The sequence below is a fragment of the Tauraco erythrolophus genome, chromosome 6, assembly GCF_009769465.1.
Source record: "Tauraco erythrolophus isolate bTauEry1 chromosome 6, bTauEry1.pri, whole genome shotgun sequence".
NCBI lineage: Eukaryota > Metazoa > Chordata > Aves > Musophagiformes > Musophagidae > Tauraco > Tauraco erythrolophus.
Window position 1 is genome coordinate 7242716 of NC_141470.1, and position 11884 is coordinate 7254599.

General features: G+C 42.8%; 1 protein-coding gene across 2 annotated transcripts; it reads right to left on the reverse strand.

Moving 5' to 3' along the window:
- Positions 1-1840: 1840 nt before the first annotated feature.
- On the reverse strand, positions 1841-9219 carry C6H11orf24 (chromosome 6 C11orf24 homolog). Of its 2 annotated transcripts, none has more exons than XM_086613541.1 (3): positions 9103-9219; positions 4319-4435; positions 1841-3127 (listed from the first exon to the last, which is right to left on the reverse strand). In XM_086613541.1, the coding sequence occupies exons 1-3, from the start codon at positions 9140-9142 to the stop codon at positions 1974-1976; spliced, it is 1311 nt and encodes a 436-aa protein (XP_086469667.1). In that variant the 5' UTR covers positions 9143-9219; the 3' UTR covers positions 1841-1973. The 2 variants fall into 2 exon arrangements, with proteins under 2 accessions (XP_086469667.1, XP_009982732.2); XM_009984430.2 differs by having other exon boundaries at positions 8986-9219.
- Positions 9220-11884: the final 2665 nt, after the last annotated feature.

The window sequence follows — 11884 nt, forward strand, 5'->3', positions numbered from 1 at the left end:
CCTACTAACAGCTCAGAACAGTTGTACTGAGAAGCAAACAGTCCCAAGCATCTCAAAGGGGTGCAACTCCCCAGCTACACTGGGGGATGTTCCCAACACCTTGTTGCACAGCTACTGCACATGGGAGCTCCCAGAAGGTGGCAGAGATCAGAGTTCAGTTCCCTTCTGCTGAGGACAAACAAATTACAAATAACCTTAAAATACAAAAAAATTCAGTCCCTCAATGTATTTTTTTCACCCCCTTCAGGAAATGTCATGTGAATTTTGTGGCTTATACTTCAAGCCTTCCAAGGAGGGAGACTCCCACAACCACACTATCCTTTTACCCTGAGAGATGCTCTAACCTACTGGCATGCGGATGCAGTCCATGCAAAAGCACTGTAAAATGCAACCTGATGCTGACAACCAAGTCATCTCACTTCCAAAGCAATCTCTTTCCTTTCCTCAACATACTGTACTTGCTGAAATTTTGTCCTCAAAATTTGTGTTAAGATTCAGGAAACAACCTCCTGCCTGTTTCTTTCAAACAACCCCTTGCCTCTGCTGCTACTTGTGCTATTCGCAGCTGGTTTATAGCACTTTCAGCATGAGGATGAGCAAGAAGTCTACAAAGTAACCTCTTCCACCCTAAAGACTCCCTCCAAATTCTAAACAGCAAAGAATTTAGATGAAACAATGAAACCAAAACCCAAGCGCTCAAATTCTGAGGTTCACCTATTATGAGGCTCAAGATTACATGCAAGCAGGACTAAAGAAGAGCCAACTGAATTCAAACTGAAAGATGAGCTATCAATCTGGATTAAAAAAAAAATACAATGCACTTTGATCTAACATTTTGCTATAGGTATGTGCGTGTCATTCAAATAAGATGCATTAATCACTGAAGAATACTTGCCAAAAATCAAGGGTTTTCTACTCACTCTCTCAGCTACAGATCTCAGGAGGTAAGCTGCAACTGCATGTGCAATAAGGCTTCCAAATTGCTAGTAACTCTGAGCTGGTCCTAGATGCAAAACAAAAACCAAAACAGCCTGATGCTCTATGCAGAAAAGATAAGAAATAGTGAACGGGTCCGCATACCTGGGAGACTGATGTCATACTGCTCTGAAATTATGGAAGCAGTAACATGGAAAGAAGATGGTCAGCATGTTTTGTGACATGTCCATACTTCCAGTCTTCAAAGCCCCTATACTTGGAATATTGAAGCAGAGCTAATTTGTTTAAGCCTCAAAAGCCCACTTGCCTGTTTCCCAACTGACAGGAACAGGAATGAAAACAGACATACAGCAAGATATGCCCTTCCAGGGCCCCATTTATTAAGTGAATACAAAAATATGATCATTTAAGTGCAGAGGCACAGTAATCTGCCCCATGATGAGAAGACATCTTGGTTTAGCAGTAAACAAAGTTACAATGCCTTGTAAACAGACCTCTTTGCAAGCAAGAAGCATACTAAAACATGACACATGTTGGATTAAAAAGTTCCCTGTTGCAGCAATACTGTACACTTGGCATCTGGCAATTTCAGAGCACTTTGCAAAAGGTGAGAGCAACCTTCGCTCTGTTTTCAGAGGAGCACAGGTGAAACGAACGAAACACAAGGAACTTCCACTGTAAATAGTTGACAAAGCGCCACAGTATTTTCCAAGGATGATGGCTTACCCCGTGTTAGGTTTGTTTTGCAACAAAAAATAATGGCCAAAGCTACTGTGCATTATGAAAGTTTTAAAAGTGTGGGGTTTTTTTGTTTGGTTGGTTTTTGGTTTTGTGTTTTTTACAGCAACCTGTTGCACGGTTGAATAAAAAATATTCATTTTTTCTTAATACAGAACATGGCATTTCTCCTCAATTGCACCAGAAGTAAATTTGGAAGCACTTCAGTTTGTGTTACAGGCAAATAGGAAAGAAAAACAAGTGAGGCAGGTTTTCAATGTCCTTTCCATCTCTCTGCCTGCTGTTTTATTCCCACCCTTTCACATCTCCGAGTCTACATACATTCCATTGATCAGGTAATCCACTTGTGTGTAATCCTTCTTTTTGTAGCTCTCATAGGCCTGCATAAGAAAAAGAACTATAACAGTTATGAAAAAAAACATACCAACTAAAAGCACTGCAAGAAGCGAACTCTTATCCACTAAGTACTGAGTGAGGGGCTCAGCAGCAATGAGAAGATAGTCATTGTCTGTGTCCTGAGTGTCTGCAAGGCCCAAAGCTGTTGTTTTGGGTGCATCTGCTGGAGCTGTGATTGTTGAGAAAGTGTGAGATGTTGACTTTACCCCATTCCCAGTTGTAGTTTCTGCTTTAGAGGCAGGAGTTAAAACCATGGTACCTCTTGTAGAGCCCAGAAGAGAGGTTGATCTACTCAAGGATGTTGTGGCTGTACTTGTTTCTAGCTCTAGATGTGGCACTGTAACAGCAGACTCTGGATTCACAGCACGTGAACTCTCCAAGGGGGTGAGTGCCATAGTATGAGTGGAAGTAGTGGTAGATGTTCCTGAATCCAGCAGGATGAGGGTGGTCAATGTTGTGTTCAGTGTCTTTGAGCCAGATCCAACAGTAGGGGGGCTACTAGAGCCAGGAGTGCTGGTGGTGGTGGTGGCTGGGTTAAACTGCTCTGTTTGAGGCATCTGAGTACCTGCTTCAGAAACAACTGTGAGAACAGAAGTAGAAGTGGGGGACAATACTGAGACCGAGATACTACTTCCTGATTTTTTGGTGGTGACATGGCTGGAAGTGGAAGCAGGGATGTTACCAGAAGTGGGAGAAGAGGCAGCGGATGATGTGGTTTCAGCAAGGAGACCAGAACGTCCAGGGGTGTTTGAGGCTTTGGTAGTTATCTCATGAGCTGTAGTGAGGACAGCTGCGTTTGTTGTTATGGCTGTGGCAGTGGTGGTGGTCGCTGTGGTGGCAGTAGCATTGCTTGCAATTGTTGTTCTTGTATTTTTTGTTGCATCTTCACTCCCAATCCCAAGCAAATGTCTCAAGTGAATCTTGTGAGTCCGAGCAGCTGAGGAAAACAGGTTCTCCATATTGTGTCCGTCAACCCATGCATTCACCATCCTCTCCTTTTTCTGTGGATAGCTTTGGTGGTGAAACAGGACTGGTTCCCTTTTCCCACCGATGATTTCTTCAAAAAGACAAAACCAACGAGTTTCATGAGAATAAAACTCTCAAGCTCAGATCTGATCCCATACCCCCAACATGCAAACCAGAACACATATTCTGGAGTACATGTAGTACATACAACTGGAATACATCAGTCATGAATTCAGCAAGAACATGAAAACTCAGACCCCTGCCTCTATTGCACATGATCCCTTTGGGCTTATTTTATTGTTGTTTGGTTTGTTGTGGTTTTTTTTGGTTTGGTTTGGTTTTTTTTCCACACACCTCTGGCATTTCCCCAACCAGGGAATAAATTCCACAAAAGGATGGTAATGAAGTACAGAGCTACAATGCAGAAGCACGTTATCAACAGGAGCAGCATTACGAATGGCCGCTCCTCAGAAGACGACTCATGCTTTCAAAGTTACACAGCATCAACAAAGCCTTCATGCTTAGATTCATAATTTTCACCTCTCAAAACTGAGTGGAAATTTCCACTTACACTTTCATACTTTGGGAGAATTTCCTTCACAACTAGTGATCTAAATTTATAGTGACATAAATCTCATCTGCTTACCAAAGGTCTGGCTGCTACGTTGCAGAGAAACCTTTGCTGACCCAAAAGAACCATGAACAAACGTGGGTTTTTTTTAAACTTAGGTACAGTGAACCCCTGAAACACACTTTAGAAGACTGATTCCCCAATTACCAACAAGCTCCATCGCGTTATTGTGTCACTTAATTAAAACTGAAGACCCTGGCGCTGGAAAGTCACCATGAGCAGTTGCTGCTAAGGCTGCTCTGATTTTAGAAGCAGCCTGTTGCCTCTGGCACAAAATCCTGGCACTCTCAGAAAAAAACAATGCCGAGACATTTTCCTTTATCTTAAAAAATATAAATATATCTGTTATGCTTTTGTTTTCCAAAGGGCAAGATGTGGAGTGCAAATGGCTTGAACATCTTCAACACGGAGACAAACTGTTACTAGAAACAGTTACAGAAGTTACTCAAAGACACATCATGCACATGTAAGTGCCAGAGCCCTTACCAGGCTCGTGACACAGTTTTTCCAGTGAACGGACTTTACCTACAGAATCCCCCTGCAGGCTCATCACAACCCACCTCCCTCAGCTGAAAGCCAGTCAAGGTCTGGACACAGGCATTTAAAGCAAAAGGATCCTGGATTTCGCAGGAGCCTGAAGCGTGGCGTTACCTCCAAGCATGTTTTTGATGTCTTGTTCTCCGGCATTCTGGCACACGCTCAGCTGGTGACACTGCAGGAGGATGCAGTGATTCTGGTAGGGCACAGACCAATTACAATGAAGGTTACCTGAAAACAGCACAGAAAACGGGTCACTACACACAATATACTGAACTCACTGCTTCACGGCTGTAATTAAAGAATTTAAAAAGAAAAGGATAGCTGGAAAGTCAGGCCTTAAAAGATCCTGACTCAGCCTTAGTGAAAATAATTAGAAAGCCAAATAAATCAATATAGCAGCTGCAGCCTACCTACCTGCTTGTCTTCTGATACCAACATCTCCTAACAACAGCAATTCACTCACCCAGACAGAGACAAAGAGAGTGCACTACAGTTTGGACCCATCTAAATGCTGGCATTCGTCTAGATGTCTTAAAGAGGAGGGGGAAAAAAAAAAACAAAAAAAGTGAGCCAAAACTGAGGAGACACTCATCTCATCACCCACGGGAGACAGCTCTCATCTCCAGGCTTGGAGCTACACAGAAATTTACTCTTCATTCGCTGAACGATGATACCAGTAGCCACGGGAGCCATCACAGAAATTGTCTTTTAGTAAGTCAAACCCCAATACAAGCTAAATAAACTCATCACAGCAGGAACTTTCTCTCCTGGCATCCTTTCAAACTCACTAACTTCTTTGTGAGCATGTCTACATACACGTAATCAAGCTTTCAGGGAAGGAATGACCCTCCTCTAACCAGTGCTGAGCAGGCATCTTAACACTGCACCCAGTTTTAGACTCCCCAGCATACAAGAGCAGTAATAACATAGTGGAGTGAGTCCAAGGGAGACTACTAGACATCCAAGGGGCTGAAGTAGATGATTTACAGGAAATCCCAACTCAACAGCAAGAGAAAAATTAGTTTCCACCATGAGGGCACTGAAACACTGAGCTGGGGGCCAGAGAGCTCTTGAACAGCCAGATCTAAGTCAGGTTTGGACAAGAGACCTTCAAAAGGTCCCTTCCTGCCTAAATTATGCCATATATAATATCACAGTAGCATGCAATAAATTTCTGGGACATGTGCTGTAACAAAAACAAAAAAACCCCACCACATCCAGAAGAAGATAACACAGTGCTCAGTGTGGGATGAGGCAGATGTCTGCTCAACTGACCACCCGCCATGGGATTAAAGGGAACTTAAGTGTACAGAGGAGAAATTAATTTCTGGGTTTTGTTAGAAGTGTGAGAAAGGGCAAAGTACATGCCTATGTGGTACAAATGGCTATATTAAAAGCTCTTATCTACAAAGAGAGTTACCCTCACTGAGGATTAAGGCTATGGCAAGCTTGAACTTTTCATAAAACAAACACATTTACGTTACCGCAGTTATTAAAAGGGCTTGTGAAAAACATATGACCTTGGAGAAATCCCTGTACCAACAACTGCAGTCTGTTTTGACAGCCCTAAAGAAACTAGCAAAGGAGGAATTTTACTGACTTTGATAAAATGTTAAGAAAGTGACTGAAACCATTCAAAGCCTTTAAAAAGAGGTAAAATTAAAAGCTTCAACAGTCATGCAGAGCAGAAGATACAGCAGCAGCCCTTCAAGAAATTAAAATCCACTCCTCAGAAATGAAAACTTGTTTGGATGTGCCCTGATTCCCAATCCCACCTCCTGTCCCTCACTCGATAAGCCATGCTAGTGAAGAAATGCACACCATTTCCTACTGTAAATTGTGCCATTTCTCACTCCTTGGGAAGGGGAAAACAAAAAGACAGCAGCATATCTTGCATTGGCTACATATCTAAGTCAGTCAGTTGAGAAAAGTCAAGAGACTAATGGGGTCAGCATGGTTAAAGCACTCTGGTTTCCGCTGCCATCAGGATGGTATCCAGCTGCTCACAACTTCCCTGTTGCTCTCTAGGACAACCAGGTACCTCTATTAAGCTGGACTGATTAGTACTCCCTTTGATGCAACTCCAGATGGAGGCCCCAGCTGATGTGTCCACTGCAAGATACAAGCCACCCAGTGGCTCTTTTTTGCTCACTTCCAATTACGAGACAGAAAAAAAAAAAAAAAAGAAAGAAAGTTAAAGGACAAAAGCAGCTCTTCAGAGCTATTTTGAAGGACACCATGTAGGCAGATGCCAAGGTCCTGCCCTACCAAATTGGTTTATTTCATTTTTAAGCCTGATGTTACTGGAAAGAAATCACGGATGCCCAAAGGCAAGCAGATGTCAGGGAAGCAGAGGTATTGTGGAAGTAGGGAGCAGGAATATTTGCTCTTGCAGCCATGTCATATTTTCCCCAGAGCACATCAGATAGCCCAGAAGTATGGCCAAGTGGCTCTGTTATCAGAGACAGACTGCTCAGATGGCCAGGATACTCCCCTCCAGCCCTGGAATGGCCACCATAGAAGAAACCTAGGAGAGCTCTGAATGTGGCTGGAGCAAACGGAAGAGCTTGAGCTTATCTTACCTCTCAACACAGGTTCACTGTGCTCACCAGGTATCTGGGAATCCTGGATTGCCAGATCTTTGCTAAGATGGGCACTTTCTCCATCCTGTACATCGCTTACCCTAGCAGCATCCGGAAACTTGAACCCATTGCATTAGACAACATACAGAGGTTAAAGTTACTACCCATGCTGTCAGCCCTAGAGAGTTTTGCTGCTTTTATTAGCGTGTAACTGAAATGTCAAACTGTCTCATGATATTGGTACAATGGTTTTGTGATATGCTAGTTCGCTAACCACGTATCATGGCCTCTGGCTGCAATAGCTAGACCAGCAACCATTTGCTTTTCTGCAGGTCACATCTGAGATGTAAATGTACTGGCGAAAGCAGTTTGTTTTGTGATAGTTGCACTACTTCTCTAAGTTAGTGATGTTATGTCAGCAAAGTAGAAATTACATCTACAGAAGATAGCCTAACCAGCTAAGGAAGGTTATTCTTCCACTTCTCCAAGCAATGCAGCTATGAAGATGTCTCCACATGCAACCTTGGCCTGCAACTTAACCCTGTAATACCTTAAAAAATAACAATCACTGCTCTTTTACCGACAGTTACATAGGTGTAACTGTTACATAGGTGTAACTGTTCTGACATCTAAGCCTCAGGTCTCACATCTGTAATGAAAGAAAGCACAAAAACAAATATACTTGGGGAAGGTGGGAATGGAGAATGAGAGCAGTAAAGCTGATCTTAAAGCTAACCATAAAAAAAAAAAAAAAAAAAATCAGGTCCTTCTCTCCAGATGATCTCTCTGCACATGGCTATACATTCATGTCAAGAGTTTGTGTCTTTTCCATCTCTCTTGACCCCAGGTAGTGCAACAGACTGGCCATCAAGTAACAAATAGTAATTAAATTGCTTTGGTGGGTTTAATACAGAATGTAAAACCTGAAAAGGTTTATGCTTTTGGGTTTAGTTTTGCGTGGTTTGCTGAAGATGGAACGAGTCACTTAATTCTAGAGGCTCGACCCCCTTGCCCAAAGCTAACACTCAACTGGACTTGCTCTGTACAGAACACATCAGGAGGCAACAAGGCGAAGGGTATAAAAAAGTAGTTAAAGTCAGCAACAGGGTGAAGCATGCACTCAGATCATCTCACAGCACTGATCACACACTAACTAAATTCCTTATGTCTCCCCTCTGGAAGAGACAGCTAATAGCACCTTTTCTACCCTTATCAAGGTATCAGGAGGTTAAGATGAAATATGCACAGTGCTTAGAGATTCTCAGGTGGAACAGACAAAGCAGGCAGGCTACAGACCCTAAGTGTCAGCACAGGCAGTGTGAATATGTCATCTCTCTAGAGTTTATCACCTTAAAAAGCAGAAGCTGAAGCTTTCACAGCTCTAGCAGTTGGGAGACAAACCCTCTCATATTTTACCTCTGAAATAAAATGCTTAGTTTATAAAGGTGCTTTCTTTCCACTATGAAGGGGATGTCTCATGTCTAAAATAAAGGTCTGAAACCACTAAGCATTAAAAAACGCATCTTTATGATGTTCTTATCAATCTGATTTTCAAACATTCATCCACATGAGCCACAGTCTCATCTTCATCACAGTATCACCAGCTGATTGTAGGTGCTACAAGCTTTCACCTGTGGCTAGATAAGATAAAATCCTTCATAAGGACAACTCTGAAAGACTTGTTTAGAAGTTTAATGCTTTTTAAAGACACCTCAGAGGTAGGCAACAGAAGGCTCTCATCTTCCCAGACTTATTTAACCCTGCGCTTGGTTGCAGGATACAACTGGCTTCTTCTAAGGCAGAAAAACCACACATAAATACCAGTGAGCAAAGACTACTCATTCCAGTGCAGCTGTCTACAACAGCACTGCTCACTTGCAAACATCTGGCAGCATGGAATAATTATTCTTCAAGTCAAGTGACCTAACACCGTTTGCACGCTACCAGTGCACATCAAGTGCACGTGCATGCTGTTTCTTATGGAAGCTGGAAGGGCCCTGGGAAACAGTTGTTCTGGATTCAATTTAACCAAAGCTGTCAGAAATTATTTAGCACTACAGGACTGCACAGAGAAGCCATAACTGCAAATGCCTTTAAACAACTGAAATCATGAAAGATAGTTGTCAGGGGAGCAGAGGAGACCTTTAAAGAACAGAAAACCCAGCTGGAATTCCAGCTAAGGGACAAGAACCTCACCTGAAGCACCTGAGCTTTGACAAGCCTGCCTGCACTCCTCTTCAGTTGTAAGCCTGTTTATTCGCAGTACATGGACTCCTCTCCCTTTCAGGACAGAAAACCTGTGTTCACATATACAGAAGGAAATCAGCAGGAAGAATACAATGGCAGTCCACATCTTCAGGGTTGCCCTTGCAGGGAGACTTCTCTTCCCAGGAGCAATTCTGTCTTATATCACTTTCAGATCCACTGCAATATACCTATTAAAAAAAAAAAAAAAGATCAATTTATATCAAGTAAGCGTTCTACTAAACACACTCCTATCACCAGGAATAGAAAAAAGTAGTACAAAAGGCAGGCAAGTATCATTACACAAAACATACAGGCAATTAGGCAAAGACAGGAAGAGAAAAGACCATTCCCAAATTCACGGAGAGGCTCTTTCTTTAGAAAGTGTACTTTGCTCTTCTTCACTTTTGACTCACTCTGGGACATTTAATGTTGTTTCCAGGCTCAGCAGAAGGGTCTGCACCAGCTTGAGCACACCGATAATACAGGAACTATAGTCCTGGCTCTGCCTTTACAAGTCAATCGAAACCAAGCATCAATCTTGGTTGATTGCTGCTTTGATATTTGCTGCTGCTCGTTGCAAAAAGCTAAAGGAAACTTCAACTGGAAAAAAAAGCAAAAGCCAATATTTCAGTTTTTCCAAGACATTACACAGACACATCAGCTATTACTGAAGAAGATTCACACCCACAGTAAGCCTTCATTTCCCCACATAAAACAATAAATGGGGACTGTCTTTTCTTCACTACCAATGCACACATGAGACTGTCCCAACAGACAGGCACTCATCCTTGAAGTCACTAGAGCAGCTCCCACTGACTTCAGAGTAGATCATCAGCTTCTATCTCGTTTCCAAGACTTTTTCAAGATTTATATGACCTTCTAAACAGTTCAGCCTGCACCAGACCAATTGTAAGTCTCTTCCCTAAATAGTTTTTGAGGGCAACTGTCTTCCTCACCACTGAGGCAAGCTTTTGTCCTCATCCTGCAGTTATGAACAGAAATGTCATAGATGTCAAAGAGTGTTGAGATTCAACTTTGCATGACATCTCAGAGGTGTATGTGATGACCACAGTTGAAGACGCAAAGGCAGTTCACAATACAGAAGGAGTAGGACATGTGAATGGTATAAACAGCACAGTGAAAAGCATCCAGCAGTCACCAGTAACACGTGTAAGACCCTGACTTAGCCATCCATGCAAGAAGCTTCGCCCTGAGCTCTCAACTCCAGTCCCAACCATGCTTGTGAATAAGAATCCGAGTAAGAGCCTTTTTTCCTCCAAGACAGTCCAAGATAACGTTTATCAGCTTTGACTCCCATACTGCAACATTTTGATGCTTCATACCATGAAACTTTTGTTTCCATATTTTCCTACTTAGTCTACATCCTAAAGCCCCAGAGTGACAGAGTTTTTGCCTTGAAACCACCCTGCCTGAAAAAGGGTGAAGTATAAACAGCTACTCCAAGCTTTGCAGAGGACACACAAGATACAGGTCCACATTGGACTATCCAAGAGTCAAAGATGGGGACAAAAATTGATACTAAAATGCAGTGTCTCAAATTCAGCATCCCTAGTCCCTACAAGTTCCCTAAGAAACTCAAAGCCCCCTTCCTGCCCTTTGATTTATTCTAGTAGAAAGAGTTATTTTGCCTGTTGAAAACAGGTGGAGCATTTCTACATCATTTGCTCTCCCAGAGAGCAGGGAAGCCCGAAAGGACTGCACTGTACTTGCACCGCTGACCTTAGCTCATGCACTCCTCTGCAGCATTCTCCCTGGAGCAAGCACGCACAGCATCACACCTGTTTTGTGTGAGCAGGTTTCTCACTGCAGCCAAAAGTGCATGCCTGGGTCATCCCAACTGGCAGCTGGACATATTTCCAAGTCTGATTGACAATAGAAGTTTTGCTGGGGAAAGGCAGCTCACTGGCCCCATCTAGTCTTCCGTACCAGAGACTGCACCTGGTCTCCAGCCAGCACCATCTTCGCAGGGATCTCTCTCCCGTCTCATGCTGTGCACGCACTGTGCAGACTGACTCTGCTCATTCCTTCTCATCACTTGGTCTTCCAAGTGCACCTTAGCAGGAGCTGAAAGATCAGCACACGAGAGGAGGTCGCCTGTGCGATACACAACTGCAGCCCCTGCAACACAGCACACAGGCATTGGCTGCTCAGGAAAGCAGCCCACGTTTTCAGCAGGGAATTGGCAATATGAATTTGTGTTATTCAACTAAGATAACTTCAATAGTTTTCCCACTGTTCTGAATCACAAGACATTTCCACAAGTTTGCTTTAGCCTTTAGCATGCTCTTGCTGTCACTTTTAGCATATGCTGTAGTTTAATGACTGAAAACTCCAGTTGACAAGACTGGGAGTAAGGAAATATGTGAAATACTCTATTCACAAGAGATTTTCCTAGAGCAGACAGATCCTTATTGCTTACAGACAGGAAAAGTTTGCTTTAAACTCTGAATCCTTCAACTTAAAGCAAGCAATTTGGGTTCCCTCTCAGACGCTATAGGTACCTCACCAAGACACTCAGAGCACCGTTTGTCAACCTGCACTCCTACCACATTGTGCAGAAATTACTACACTTTTTGTATAGTTTACAGGTCACAAGCAGAGATTCACCAAGCAGTACTTGACCCACAGAAAAAAAAGAAAAAAAATACATTACGAGTCCAGCTTATGTTTGCTGTCCTTTTTCAAGGTAAAAAGCTTATAAGAAGCAGTATTTTATAGCCTAAGAAGTGATCCTAAGAATTAACTTGCTGTGCGATAACGTATGCATTAACTGTTTTAAGAAAACAGTACAGCAATGAATACAAACACAGAGCTCTCTCTCATACTA

Coding starts and splice junctions, on each gene's coding strand:
- C6H11orf24 (XM_009984430.2), bottom strand. CDS start 9,142: ATGTGGACTGCCATTGTATTCTTCCTGCTGATTTCCTTCTGTATATGT. Junction 4,436..8,985: donor TCAAAGCTCAGGTGCTTCAG/GTGAGGTTCTTG, acceptor TGCTGTTTTCAG/GTAACCTTCATTGTAATTGG. Junction 3,128..4,318: donor CATCAAAAACATGCTTGGAG/GTAACGCCACGC, acceptor GTCTTTTTGAAG/AAATCATCGGTGGGAAAAGG.